The sequence below is a fragment of the Carlito syrichta genome, unplaced genomic scaffold (assembly GCF_000164805.1).
Source record: "Carlito syrichta isolate Samal-C Ts95f unplaced genomic scaffold, Tarsius_syrichta-2.0.1 Scaffold288347, whole genome shotgun sequence".
In the NCBI taxonomy this organism is placed as follows: Eukaryota; Metazoa; Chordata; class Mammalia; order Primates; family Tarsiidae; genus Carlito; species Carlito syrichta.
Window position 1 is genome coordinate 799,287 of NW_007232443.1, and position 12,619 is coordinate 811,905.

At 55.3% G+C, this 12,619-nt stretch overlaps 2 protein-coding genes across 2 annotated transcripts in view; one reads left to right on the forward strand and one right to left on the reverse strand.

The window, feature by feature from the left end:
- Positions 1-5,627, forward strand: part of PCSK7 (proprotein convertase subtilisin/kexin type 7) — a 27,232-nt gene extending 21,605 nt beyond the window's left edge. Inside the window, exons 12-16 of the mRNA XM_008053652.2 lie at positions 1,964-2,120; positions 2,667-2,761; positions 3,582-3,675; positions 3,912-4,029; positions 4,334-5,627. Of these exons, the coding sequence (XP_008051843.1) occupies positions 1,964-2,120; positions 2,667-2,761; positions 3,582-3,675; positions 3,912-4,029; positions 4,334-4,696 (827 nt within the window). The 3' untranslated portion in view covers positions 4,697-5,627. The remainder of the gene's footprint in view (positions 1-1,963; positions 2,121-2,666; positions 2,762-3,581; positions 3,676-3,911; positions 4,030-4,333) is intronic.
- Positions 5,628-5,900: 273 nt separating this feature from the next.
- On the reverse strand, positions 5,901-11,324 carry TAGLN (transgelin). The gene is made up of 5 exons (XM_008053653.2): positions 11,057-11,324; positions 7,470-7,661; positions 7,184-7,361; positions 6,796-6,898; positions 5,901-6,461 (listed from the first exon to the last, which is right to left on the reverse strand). The coding sequence occupies exons 2-5, from the start codon at positions 7,647-7,649 to the stop codon at positions 6,317-6,319; spliced, it is 606 nt and encodes a 201-aa protein (XP_008051844.1). The 5' UTR covers positions 7,650-7,661; positions 11,057-11,324; the 3' UTR covers positions 5,901-6,316.
- Between the last annotated feature and the right edge of the window lie 1,295 nt (positions 11,325-12,619).

A 12,619-nucleotide genomic window follows, 5' to 3' on the forward strand; every position in this document is an offset into this window, starting at 1 on the left:
CCAGCAGGTCGAGGCTGCGGTGGCCGGGAGCGGCCACTGCACTCCAGTCTGGGCAACCGAGTGAGACTCCAACTCAAAAAAATAAATAAATAAAATTGTTTAAGGCCAGGTGTGATGGCTCATGCCTGCAATCCCAGAACTTTGGGAGGCCGAGGCAGGAGGATTGCTTGTGGCCAGGAGTTCAAGACCAACCTGAGCAACATAGCAAGACTCCATCTCTACAAAAAATTAAAGAATTAGCCAGGCATGTTGATGCATACCTGTAAGCCCAGCCACTTGGGAGGCTGAGGCAAGAGAGTCACTTGAGCCCAGGAGTTCGGGCCTACACTGAGCTGTGATCGTGCCACTGCACTCCAGCCAGGGTGACAGAGCAAGATCCTGTTCTAAAAATAAAATAATAAGAATAAAATAAAACGTTTTAAAGCCCTTCCCATCCTCTACTTTTAAATATCTCTCTGAGCTGCTGCTTCTGTAAAATGGAGGTTACTATTCTCTGCCTTCCTACTGGAATAAATTAATGAAAGGGTGCTTTAGAAAGAAAGTATTTCTCATTGCAACCTAATTTTTTAACTAGCCCCCAGTTGAGTCTTCTATTTCAGTAGTTCTTTTTTTTTTAACTTTCAGAATAATTGTAGATTCACAGGAGGTTGCAAAGAAATGTGTAAGGGATGTCCTGTGCACCCTTCTCCCAGTGTTAATGTGTTACACTGTCGTCATACATTATCAAAACCAAGAAACTAATGTTGGTACAATCCATAGAGCTCATTCAGTTGTCCTGCATGCTCTCAATATTTGTGTGTGTGGGCATAGCTCTATGTGATTTTTATCACATATGGCCTTGCATAAACACCAGCATAACCAAGACCCAGAACTGTGCCATCTTCCCAAGACTCCTTTGTGTTGCCCTTTATGGCCACACCCATCCCCTCTTCCCTAGCCCTGGCAACCATTAGTCTGTTCATCCCTCCAGTTACATTATTCACGAATGTCATGTAAGTGGAATTATGCAGTATGTGTCCTTTTGAGATCGGCTTTTTTGTTTTTCTTTCTTTTTTTTTTTTTGAGTTGGAGTCCCTCACTTTGTTGCCCAGGCTAGAGTGCAGTCACCGCAGCCTCGACCTGCTGAGCTCAGGCAATCCTTCCACCTCAGCCTTCCAAGTAGCTGGAACTACAGACATTCACCACCGTGTCCAGCTAATTTTTTGATTTATTGTAGAGATGAGGGCTCACCAAGTTGCCCAGGCTGGTCTCGAACCCCTGAACTCAGACAGTCCTCTCACCTCAGCCTCCCAAAGTGCTGGGATTACAGGCTTGAGCCACAGCGCTCGGCCTGGCTTTTTTCATTTATGTAATTTTCTTGTAGTTTATCCACTTCAGCATTTTTAAGAATTTATTTTGTAATGTCTTTAATATGCGATGTGTTCATTTGCACCTCTGTCTTTGTACATGCCTTTTCCCCTCCTGGAATACCCTCCCACATCTCTCTCTACCAGTCTATTTGTTTCCTTCTTTGGGGTGTCTCACTGCTATGTGCTTACGCCCATCTGACTCATCTCTGCTCCCTATCAGTTATGTATTTATCTCATACTATGTCATTCTCCATTTGCAGGTAGAAGGCAGGGACCATGCCCAACTTATCTTTATACTCTCATCATCTAGTATAGTGCCTGAAATGTATGAGGTACTCGGTAAATGATTTTTTGGATGAATGAATGATTGAAGTTGCCCTACTGGATTTTTAAATTGTGTCTTGGGTATATGTTGCCTTCCCAAGTAGACCGTAAGCTAGACTGGAAACTTGAAAGCACTCCATCCCGTTTCCTAGTGTCCATGAGGTCCCAGTTAGGGCTGCCGTAGATGTTTATACATGGCTTCAGTGAGCGCGTGCCTTTGTGCCTGTGGGGATCAAGTGAGGGTGTGTTTGTGGGCTGGTTTCCCAGCTGCCCAGCCTGACTTCCCACAGTCAGCAGGATGGACCTGGAGATGTCAGGACTGAAGACCCTGGAGCACGTGGCAGTGACAGTCTCCATCACCCACCCACGGCGTGGCAGCTTGGAACTGAAACTGTTTTGCCCCAGTGGCATGATGTCTCTTATCGGCACCCCCCGCAGCATGGACTCGTACGTACACCTGCCCACGGCCTTCTGAGCTCTCTTTGCAGCAAGGGTTTTTCCAAAGAAAAGATACAAGAGAGGTAGATACAGGCATTGTCCTGAGCCAGGGTGGCACTGGCTGTCCCTGTCGCCCAAGCTGTTGTCACATGCTTTCTTCAAGTGCTTGCAGTATGCTATGCACTGCACTTCACATGCACTTCTCCAACCCTCACAAGAAGCCTGTAGAGTACTTGGTAACCTCCTTTGACAAGTGAGGAAACACGTCACAGAGCTCATAAGCCCGAGAGAGTAAGAATAACACTAGGCCCGTGGCCCTCCCACGCCTGTGTCCTCTCCACTCCTGCTTTTCCACTGCAGCATGCTGACACAAGTCCTTCCTTCCATGAGATCCCAGGGGCAAGGGATAGCACTTGAGAACCAACCCATTATGGCGCCCTCCCAAGTTGCTGCAGCTCATTTCTGTGGCCACCGCAGTAAGAAAATAATGTTCCTAAGTAGGGGCCAGCTCCCTGTGCCATGCCCTACACATTTCCTGCCATGTTCTTTTTCCAGGGATCCCAATGGCTTCAACGATTGGACCTTCTCCACTGTGCGATGCTGGGGGGAAAGAGCTAGAGGGATCTACAGACTCGTGGTCAGGGATGTGGGTAAGCCTCCCTGCCCTTCCTCCAGGGCCCTGCCTCTCCTGCGTGTCATCTGAGCCCTCGATCTCAGAGTCCCCACAGGAGGTGTTCCATGTGGCATATATAGGGTTGCCATTGGCCCAAGAGGCTTGATGCCAAGAGGTATGCCCCATCCAAAAATGGGCACTGGTAACTAAAACTGTTCATTGATACTACCTCTCATATTCCTTGGAGAAGTGACTGATCCATTTTTCCTCAGGATAGCAACAAAAAAATCCTTGTTGAAACCACCTTTCACATATAACCATCCTTCGGCCAGCCTTGGTAGGCAGGTAAGGGCAGGACTAACTTTCACCATTTTTTTTTTCTAAATCTGGCCCAGAGGTTTGAAGAGACTTGTGGAAGGTCACAATATCAGTGAAGGTCACAATATTCATGAATACTGAATATCTGCCATATCAGCTGAGAGACTAGAAATTGAACCCAGCCCTCCCGTTCTCCAGTCAAGTTAGGCATTCACCAGACTGGTGGTTTTCAAACCTTTCTTTAATTCAGTAGAAAGACCTTTTTTTTCTAAGCAGAATCCCAGCTGAAACCTCAAAGTATTGGAGCTATAAGCAAAATGTCTGTGCTTTGGCGTACAACCCTTCAATTCCCTTTCCCACCCCTAAAGGCACCCGCGAGGCACTTATGCAGAATGCTGGGGTCAGGGGGCACACAGACAGACTGTGACCACAGCAGACCATGTGATCTGAGCCCCCTTGGGTGGCAGGGGCGGGGCCTCCACTGTTTGGCAAGGCCAGCCAAGGGTGTGGCCCCTGACCTGCCCCACTTGCTGCCCCAGGGGACGAGTCATTCCAGGTCGGTGTCCTCAGGCAATGGCAGCTGACCCTCTATGGCTCCGTGTGGAGTCCCATGGACATCAGGGACAGACAAAGGTAGGCACCGAGGGAAGCAACGCACAGGGGGAGGGGGCAAGGGCCACCCACTGAACCCGGCCGTGCGTCCCAGCTCATCTCAAGTCAGTAGCTAGACCCAGGACTGGGAGGCCACAGCGCATGCCGTCCTTGTTTGCCGTGGGACCTTCCTCTCTAAGCTCTAAGGTGGAGGATGAGTGCAGGCAGGTGGATAGAGCCATGTTCAGCACGCCATCCTTGGCGCTTTTCTTCCACAGGCTGCTAGAAAGTGCCATGAGTGGAAAGTACCTGCATGATGGCTTTGCTCTGCCCTGCCCACCTGGGCTGAAAATTCCTGAGGAAGACGGTTACACCATCACCCCTAACACCCTCAAGGTACTAGGGCCAAGACCAAGCTTCAGGCAGACAGGGCTGTCCATTTAGTCCTTGGTGTGCTGCTCCAGGCCTTGGAGAATGAAGGATTGAGATGACTGGGTCCCAGCGGTGGCTTCAGAGCATTGCTCCCACTCTACTAGCTAACTCTTAGAGGGCAGTCCTTGGGAGGGTGGGGGCGGGGGAATGGTTTGGGGTGGGAAATGCAGGCCCAGAAGGGAAGAGACTTTCTGAGCTCATTGCTCTGGGCTGAGAAAGGCTGTAGGCTTGGGGACCGTCCCTCATGCTGGTGCTTGACTTTTCCCAGACCCTGGTGCTGGTGGGCTGTTTTACCATCTTCTGGACTGTTTACTACATGCTGGAAATATATTTGAGCCAGAGGAATGTGGCTTCCCATCCAGTTTGTAGGAGCGGACCCTGCCTCTGGCCCCAGCGCAGCCGAAAAGCCAGGGAGGAGGGGACAGAGCTAGAATCAGTGCCACTTTGCAGCAGCAAAGATCTAGACGGAGTGGAAACAGAGAGCGGGGGCCCTCCTGCCACCTCTGGCCTCCTCACCCCAGACCCGCTGGATCGAGAGGACTGGAGCCTGTCCCAGAATAAGAGTGTCCTGGACTGCCCTCACCAGCACCAGCCCCTAGACCTGCATGGGAAGGATGAACAGATCTGCTGACCTCAGGACCTGACTGACTCCACAGGGGACAGGCTTTTCCTTCCCCAAATTGGGGAGCTCTGGGGAGAAAGCAGTCCTCATGCTGACATCTGAACTCGGAAACCTAAACAGCACCCTCACAAGGAGGGTGAGGGCCTTCTTAGGTCCAAGTGGGGAAGGATGGGTGCCAGAGAACAACCTGACAAGAGCCCCGGGATCTTCCTCCAGATGGACAGGAGTTTTTGGTGAGGAAGGTCTTGGACAAGGGATTGGCGCCCCCTTGGGGCAGGCCTCCACCCTCGTTCCTCTTGGACAAGCTGGTTGTCTAGCTCCCCCGTGCGTGGGACCCCCGCCTCTGCATGGGTTGAGAAGACGCCTGCCACGGCCAGGAGAGCATCTCAACAGAACGTCACAGGGGTCGCTTGGGAGGAGGACTTGGGGGTAAAGGCTGGGAAGAGGCCCCGGACGTGCCGTCCAGAAAGCAGCTTGACGCCTCATCAGAAGCCACCTCGAAAGCACCCCCAACTCCTCCGCCCCTGCCCCCTTCATCCTTCTGAGGATTGGTGTGACGCTCCTGGCACAGCTGGGATGGGTGCGGCTCCCAGGACCTGTGCTGCCTCATCAGGGAACCCTGCGGCAGGGCTGTTGAGCCGGAGTCAGACGTGTGTTTTAGGGGACAGCCTTGGGAGCCACTGCCACTCCAGCCCTGCGACCACCCTGTCTTCCTCTGCAAAGTGCTCAGGGAAATGGCCTTCTCCCGAGGCCAGCTGTCTGCCTGCAGGCTGTGACTTCCTCCCGTTCTCGGCCTTCCGCCCTCTTCGGAGCTGGTTGCTAATCAGTTGATTTGACATTTTTTAATGCTTAAGATTTGCTTTTCTCTTTTCACAGCAACATTTTGGAATTTTTTTCTGCACAGCTTTTCCAAAATAAAAACCTTCCAAACAATTCTCCACTTGCAATCTCTCCTTTCCTCTGCCTCCCCAAGGTTCAGGCAAGTTGCCAAGTGGCTCCTCTAGCCCTCAGTTCCTGAGAGTGGTTCTCCGATTCCACTGCCTGGTTCCTCTGAAAGAAACCGACCCTTCTGGAATCTTGGAGTGGGAAGGGTCCTTCAGAGGATGGCAGCCGGGAGCACACATGTGCTCAGGATGCCTGCCTGTACCCCACTCAGATTTTCTGGAGCCGTGACAGAAGTGACTCCGGCAAATCAAACTCTGCCAGCCAGGCCTGAGAAAAGATTGATGTATTCTTTTTCCTTTTTGAGTTTCAACCCCAAAAATATTCCAGGAGAAGACAGGGGGAGGGGGAGGCTGGGCTAGGTCCCCGTCCAAGGGCTTTTGCTGCCAAGGAGGGCAGTGGGTTTGCCCTACACCCAGGCTACCCCCAGCCCACTTCCCCCCTGCTTAGCCCAGGGGAGAGACAGCAGGGGTGGTGGGGGCACACGGGAGGGGGGCCAGGGCCGCGATGCTTTGGGGTAAGAATGGGGCAGAGGCTGGGGATCGGGGGAGGAGCTGCCCATGTGCAGTCACCTTTGCTCAGTGACAGAGCCTCAAAGCTTGGCCAGGGCAGAAGGACCCACAAAGTGAGGCAGGCTAAGCGGGATGGAGCGGGGCTGGGCAGGGCTCAGGGCTGGCCCTCCCCCTTCTAGCTGATGATCTGCCGAGGTCGCCCGTAGCCTGTCATGCCAGCCTGGGAGGCCCCTCTGTTGCTGCCCATTTGAAGGCCAATGACATGCTTTCCCTCCTGCAGTTGGCTCTCTGTGAACTCCCTCTTGTGCTCCTGCGCCTTCCTGGAAGGGGAGGAACCAGGGTAAAGACTTGGCCAGGACAGCGTGTTTCCTACCCGTTTTCTGATCCCTCTGATACTTCCTAGCCTGATTCTGTTCCCTTCCTGTTTTGCCTCTCTCCCTTCCTTAACCTGGCTTGTCCCACAGGCTAGGGAAAGTAGTTGAACACAGAGGGCAGAAAGGGAGGCATCAAGAAGTATTACGGGCCCGTTTCCCCCATCCTAGACCCTTTTGGGGATTCCTGGCTATCTGCGTTCCCTAATCGGCCCCACACACTGGTTAGCCCAAGCCACCTCCCAGCCCGTGCAGAGATCCCAGCTCCCTGGTGGCCACATACTTCATAAACCAGTTGGGATCTCCACGGTAGTGCCCGTCATTCTTGGTCACTGCCAAGCTGCCCAAAGCCATCAGGGTCCTCTGCACTGCCGCCATGTCTTTGCCTGTGAGAAGGAGGGGAGGGGGATGAACTGGAGGACCGGCTAGACAAGACTCCTAGCCAGGGCCTGCCCGTCTCTCACAGAAAAATGGCCAAACCAGGGCCAAGATTAGCCCAAACTAAAGGAGGGCTCAGTAGATCGGCAGGAGGCACTGAGGGTGTGGTGTGGCATTCTCTTGGCATATCCAACTGCTACATGCAGTTGTGGAATATTTTGATCATTCCTTCTGCCCCGGCGTCCTTTCTTCCATCTGCCCGCCCCCTTCCCTGGCCCCTTTTTCCTCTCTACCTTCAAAGAGGTCAACGGTCTGGAACATGTCAGTCTTGGTGACCCCATAGTCCTCAGCTGCCTTCAGGAACTGGGCCACCTGCTCCATCTGCTTGAAGACCATGGAGGGTGGGTTCTCCGGCACCTTCACCGGCTTGGCACCATCAGGATACAGACTGTTGACTAGCTTGCTCAGAATCTGCCAGGGGTAGGGCACAGAACACGGCTTGGCACTCAGCTCCAGAGGCCTGGCCCACAACCCGCAGGGTGGCACCACCCCAACCTCCCTTCCCAGGGTGCCACTCACCACGCCATTCTTCAGCCAGACCTGGAAACCCAGGCGCCCACGGTCCGGGCGACCTACATCCGGGCCACACTGCGCCACGATCCACTCCACCAGCCGTTCCTCCAGCTCCTCGTCATATTTCTTCTCGATTTTGGATTGCACTTCACGGCTCATGCCATAGGAGGGACCCTTGTTGGCCATGTTGGGGCAGAGCTAAAGCAAGACAGGGCAGAGGAGTGGGGAGAGGGAGACAGAGGATCAGGGAGCAGCTCTGCTTTCGCCTGTACCAGGTGGACCTTCGACCTCTGTGAGGGGTGCCCAACCATCGCAGACGTTTATCACAGCACTGTCCATCTGGGCCAGGCTCATCGCCCAATCCAGAACACCAAGAAGCAGGATACCAGATCTCTGGAGGTCAAGAGCGGGGGTCAGTCAACTTTTTTTGTAAAGGACCAAAGAGCAAATACTGTAGACTTTGCAGGTCACATGGTGTCTGCTGTAGTGTGAAAGCAGTCATAGACAATATGCAACAAATGAGCATGGCTTTATTTCAATAAAGCTTTATCGACGACACAGACAGCGGGCTGAATCTGGCCCATGGACCATAGTTTGACAACCCATTGTCTAGAGCATTCTTTCTTTGCCAAGAGATGCACTGGAGAAGGCTTTCAGAGGCCACATTGTCCCCGCAAATAAAACCAGCTGGTGTGTTTGTCCAGCCAGGTGTGAGGGGGTTTCTTGCCTCTGCCCAAGGAACCATTGCCTCCAATTCTCGTTGTATCCTCTAGCCAGAAACTGGAACTCCAGGACTCTAGCTCTTTGCCAGGTCAGCTCAGCCTCTGGTCTGCAGCTGAAGAGGCTCAAACTTACCCACCCCTGCCAAGGTCTAGGAAGTTACCAAAGCCCCAAGAACTCTTGGCAAAGAAGCTGCATTTCTTCAGGGAACCCAAACGAGAGAGGACTGGTCTACCCATTGACTCTCCCTCATGCCCTTAGGCTCTCACCACTGGCGTAGCCCGAGTAGCCAAGAAGTCAGAGTCTGCCAGGGATCTTCTAGAGCCAAGAACCTGCCTGCCAGGACATGAGAAGCCCTGCCTTGTCCAGCCACAGCCAGCCCGAGGCCTGAGCCCCACTAACAGGGAGGAGAGGCCCTGGGGGTGGGGTAGGCAGTAGGTCACTGGCAGACATGAGTGTGGCTGGTCAAGAAGTGGTCAAGTGTCACCCTGGGGTGGTGTGCCTTCTGCCCAGTGTTTGACTGAAGAGGCTCCCAAAAGAGGAACCAAAGGAAATCAAACCTATCCCTTGGCTTCAGGGAGGTCAGAGGCTGGGAGGGAGACACAGGTCTGAGGATGGCGGTCGTCAGTGCACTCCCCCAACTCCTTCCCTGTGGAGCTGAGATCTCTCCCACCCCTACTCCATCCCAGTCCCCATGGATGAACATTTTCACCTCACACACTGGGCCCAGCCCAGCTGCCACACTCCACTGCCCTGCCCATCCTTTTCCCGTGGCTGTCAATGCTTCTGGACCGTATTCCTCATCTGTGAAGCGGGACTGTCCCGCTCAGAGGGCTGTGAAAATGAGACCGTGTCTGTGAACCCCTGCACATTCTGCCTGTCCCTTAGCCGAGCTCCTCGAAACGCCAGTTCTTTGCTGCCCAGAGCCGGTCTCCTGGTGACGGCTTGGGAGAGAGCCAGCCTGGACTGAGAAGTAAAAACCAGTAGGCAGTCTCCCCTGCTCTGGCCTCCGCCCCTTCTCAGAATCATTCCCAGAGCAGACAACGTTTCAGAGAAAAACCACGGCATGGACTCATCTAGATGCCAGCCACTGGGTGGGGTTGGAGAGCCTCTGAGGACAGGGTTCTCCAAGCACAGGGGGTGGGGGGAGTTAGGTGGACTTCCTGGCCCAGCCACCCTTGTCCCAGCCAGTGAGGCCAGAGGACTCAAGGCAGAGAGCTCTGTGCTGCTGTTCAGCCACAAACAGCCAGTTCCTCCCTTCCCCTGCCCCCTGTGTGTCCCAGCCCCCACTGCCCAACCACCAGGGACTCCTGCAAAATGAACTGTGGCCACAATCTCCAAGTCTGTTGAGACCAGCTGACTCCTGGCCTCCACCCCAGCCTCTGACTCAGCCTTCACCTCACTATCCCAGACAGGCATCCTCCCTCTATCCCCTTCCCCTGTGTGTCCCCCCACCCCACCCACCCCCTCAGCTGCCTTCCCCTCCCTCACCACCTGCTGGGCTTGGAAGGAACAGGATGGAGGAGAGGTGTCCCCCACGCCCAGCTCTCAGCCTCAGGAGATGCAGAAGCCAAAAGCCAACACAGGCCCGAGGGCCAAGGCTCAGGGTGACAATGCACAATGCTGCCGCCTCTGGCTCTAGAGATGACATCTGGATTCCGGTCGGAGCAAGGGAGGGGCGTGAAACGCACATCACCCCCACCCCCGCCTGGCGCCACCGTCCCTCTTCCTCCTAGTCCCTCTTCCTCCTAGTCCGAGAAGCGTCTGAGAGTGGAGAGTCCCCAAAAGTCCCTTGGCGTCCTCTGACGAAGACCTCCCCAGGCCCCCCTCTGAGCCACTGGGGAGAGGAGAGTGAGGAACAAGGCTACGGGGCAGCCCACCCAGAGGCACTTCAAGACGAAGGCTCCCAGGACAGGACCGACAGCACGGTGCTGGTGCTGCGGGAGTCTCAGCCCTGACTCTCCTGTCCTGTGGCTCCTGTCAGGCCCCTGCCTCCTGAGCTGCCCATGGGCGAGGTTGGGCAGTGGAGAAAGAACCAAGTCCAGCTGCAAAGGGGCTGGTGGCAGCTTCTACCAGCAGAAGCCCAGAAAACCTGTGCAAAACCAGGAGTCCCTCCAGGACGGGCCGTGCCCCGCCCTTCATGAGTAGGAGTAGGCGCATCTGGATCTTAAGGGGGTAACTCAAGGGAGAGAGGGGAGTGACCCACATAAACATGCGCCCACCCTCACCACTGCCCTTTGAATAGCAACCAGGAAAGGCCAAGGGTCCCAGGCCCGCCCCGCCCATCACTCCAAAGCTCCTCCTTGGCGGTACCCGCCCACCACCCCTCTGCCGCTCTCAGCCATCGCCGCACCCTGCCACCATAGACTGTTCTGGAAAACAAGAGTCCTGTGGTCCTGCACATTGCCTCAGAGGCTCTCGTGTGCTGCTCAGATCCTGGGGACCAGCCAGCAGGATGCACTGTCCAGCACAAGTGTATTCACACACTCCTTATCTCCTAGAGGCCTGGCAGAAAACAGAGCCTTGGCCTGACCAGATAACACCTGTGCCTCACACCCCCTGGGGATATGACTGGCTGAAACGGGTGGCTTCCTCTCACCCCAGTTGTTTCCGCCATCAGTTCCTCTGCACCAGTCAAGACATCCTGGGTATTTCAACGAGCCTGGGCCGCCCCATCTGAGAGATTACAAGACTCTGGCGATCCATCCCACCCTGTCTGGAGATGAGGAACCCGTGTCAACTGAGGGGGTGGGCTTCCCTGGCCAGGGAAATGGCATCAAGGGATCAAGGGACCTTTGGAGCACCCAGCCTGAAATGCTACCGTCGAGAGCTCCAGCCCCACTTCCCTCCAAGTCCCAGCCCAACACACTTACAAGGGTTCCTCGGGGCTGGCGGGAAGGAGTGAGGTCTCCTGTCTGGACTCGGACAGACAGGATGGGAAGCCGGCTGGGTGAGGGGTTTAAAGGGCTGCCACTGCGGTGATGTCAGCCTTCCCCCGCTGGCTCGCCCCTCAGCCCCCTCCCTGCTGGAGGAAGCCGACTCCGTTCCCCACCCCTGGCTCCCCCAGAGACTCCACGCAGGCTCCATATTTGGGGAAAGACACCAAGTTGGAGCAGTCTGCCTGGGGGCTGCTGAGACATTCTCTGCATGCTTTGGAGATGGAGCGGGCTGGGGCGGGGCCGTGCGGCAGGCAGGGAGTCGGCCGGGAAAAGCCTTTTATGGAGAGGACCATGAAGGCCTTCCCTGCTGCCCCGACTCAGGGCTGCTCCTTCTCCGTTCCATGCCCCTGAGTTTGAGGGGAGAAAGAGTTCAAGTGAGTCTGGCCAGAAAGAAGAGGTAGGGGCTAGGAAGCTGGGGATCCTTGGGGTTTGTGGGGGGACAAACTAGCCACACTCCCCTCCTGGGGCTTTTTGTTCCCATCGGAGATGGGAACTCACCTTGACTGAGGACCTACTCCAGGCCAGACACTTGGCAAACACTCTCCTTTAATACAGCTACATCGCCAAGGTGTACTTACTTTCCCCATCTTACAGATGAGGAATCAGACTCGGTGCATCTTCCCCGAGGCCACATGGTGAGTGGAGAGTGGCAGAAGCTGCGTATCCCTGCCCACCCCGTGCAGGTGCTGGAAAGGCGACCAGACCCTGAGGAGTGCTTTCGACTGGGTGGGTCCTGGGTTACATGCCTTCGTTGGCTGCGGGATCTGAGGGTTCAGCAGTAGCTGAGTCAACCCTGGCCATCCAGAGGGCAGTGCTAGTGAGGGGATCTCTAAGGCCTGGCGGGGCCCTAGACACTAACACTGGGTAGCAGGCTCAGGAGATGAGTATCATGCCTCCCTTGGGAAAGTCCCTCTGTGACCTGGCAGACGGACTGCACTCTCTCACCCCATGATGGAGACTCACTCGCACCCTGTGTGTACCTGGCTTCAGGGGTCTCGAGAGGGATGGGGGCTAAGAATTCCAGGGGCGTGGGTCGCTGGGCTGCCTGATGGGGCACCTCCCATCCTAGGGCACTTGGCAGGGAGAACTCCACCACATACGCACACACACCCCCGAGCCCAGCACCACCCGAACCAAACCAGGCCTAGCAGAGGGGCAGCCAGGCCAGGCCAGCCAGGCAGTGAAAGGGGCCCCCCCTCAGCAGTTCCGCCCACTACAGCCAGCCTCGCCCGAGCCCAGTGGCGTGTAGGGCCATAGCGCCCCCTAGTGCCACCTGAAGGGGGGGGCAGGGAGAGGAGCCCTCACCTTCCTCTGTCCCTGGACCCCACCAACCTCACACCGTGTCCTGAATTTACCAGATTGCTTGGCCCCCAAATCTTGACCTGCTTAGGCTGAAGTCTAAGGAAACCTTTCGGGGACATTTCAAAATTCCATTCTCCTGGAGCCTGCCCGCCATCCATCCCATCCTGCGTTTTCTGAGCACACCCACCTGGGCCT

Excerpts from the sequence above, each read along its gene's own strand:
- TAGLN (XM_008053653.2), bottom strand. The coding sequence starts at position 7,649 with ATGGCCAACAAGGGTCCCTCCTATGGCATGAGCCGTGAAGTGCAATCC. Across the intron at positions 7,362-7,469 it reads TCTGGCTGAAGAATGGCGTG|ATTCTGAGCAAGCTAGTCAA; the intron begins GTGAGTGGCACC and ends TACCCCTGGCAG. Across the intron at positions 6,899-7,183 it reads GACCGTTGACCTCTTTGAAG|GCAAAGACATGGCGGCAGTG; the intron begins GTAGAGAGGAAA and ends TCCTTCTCACAG.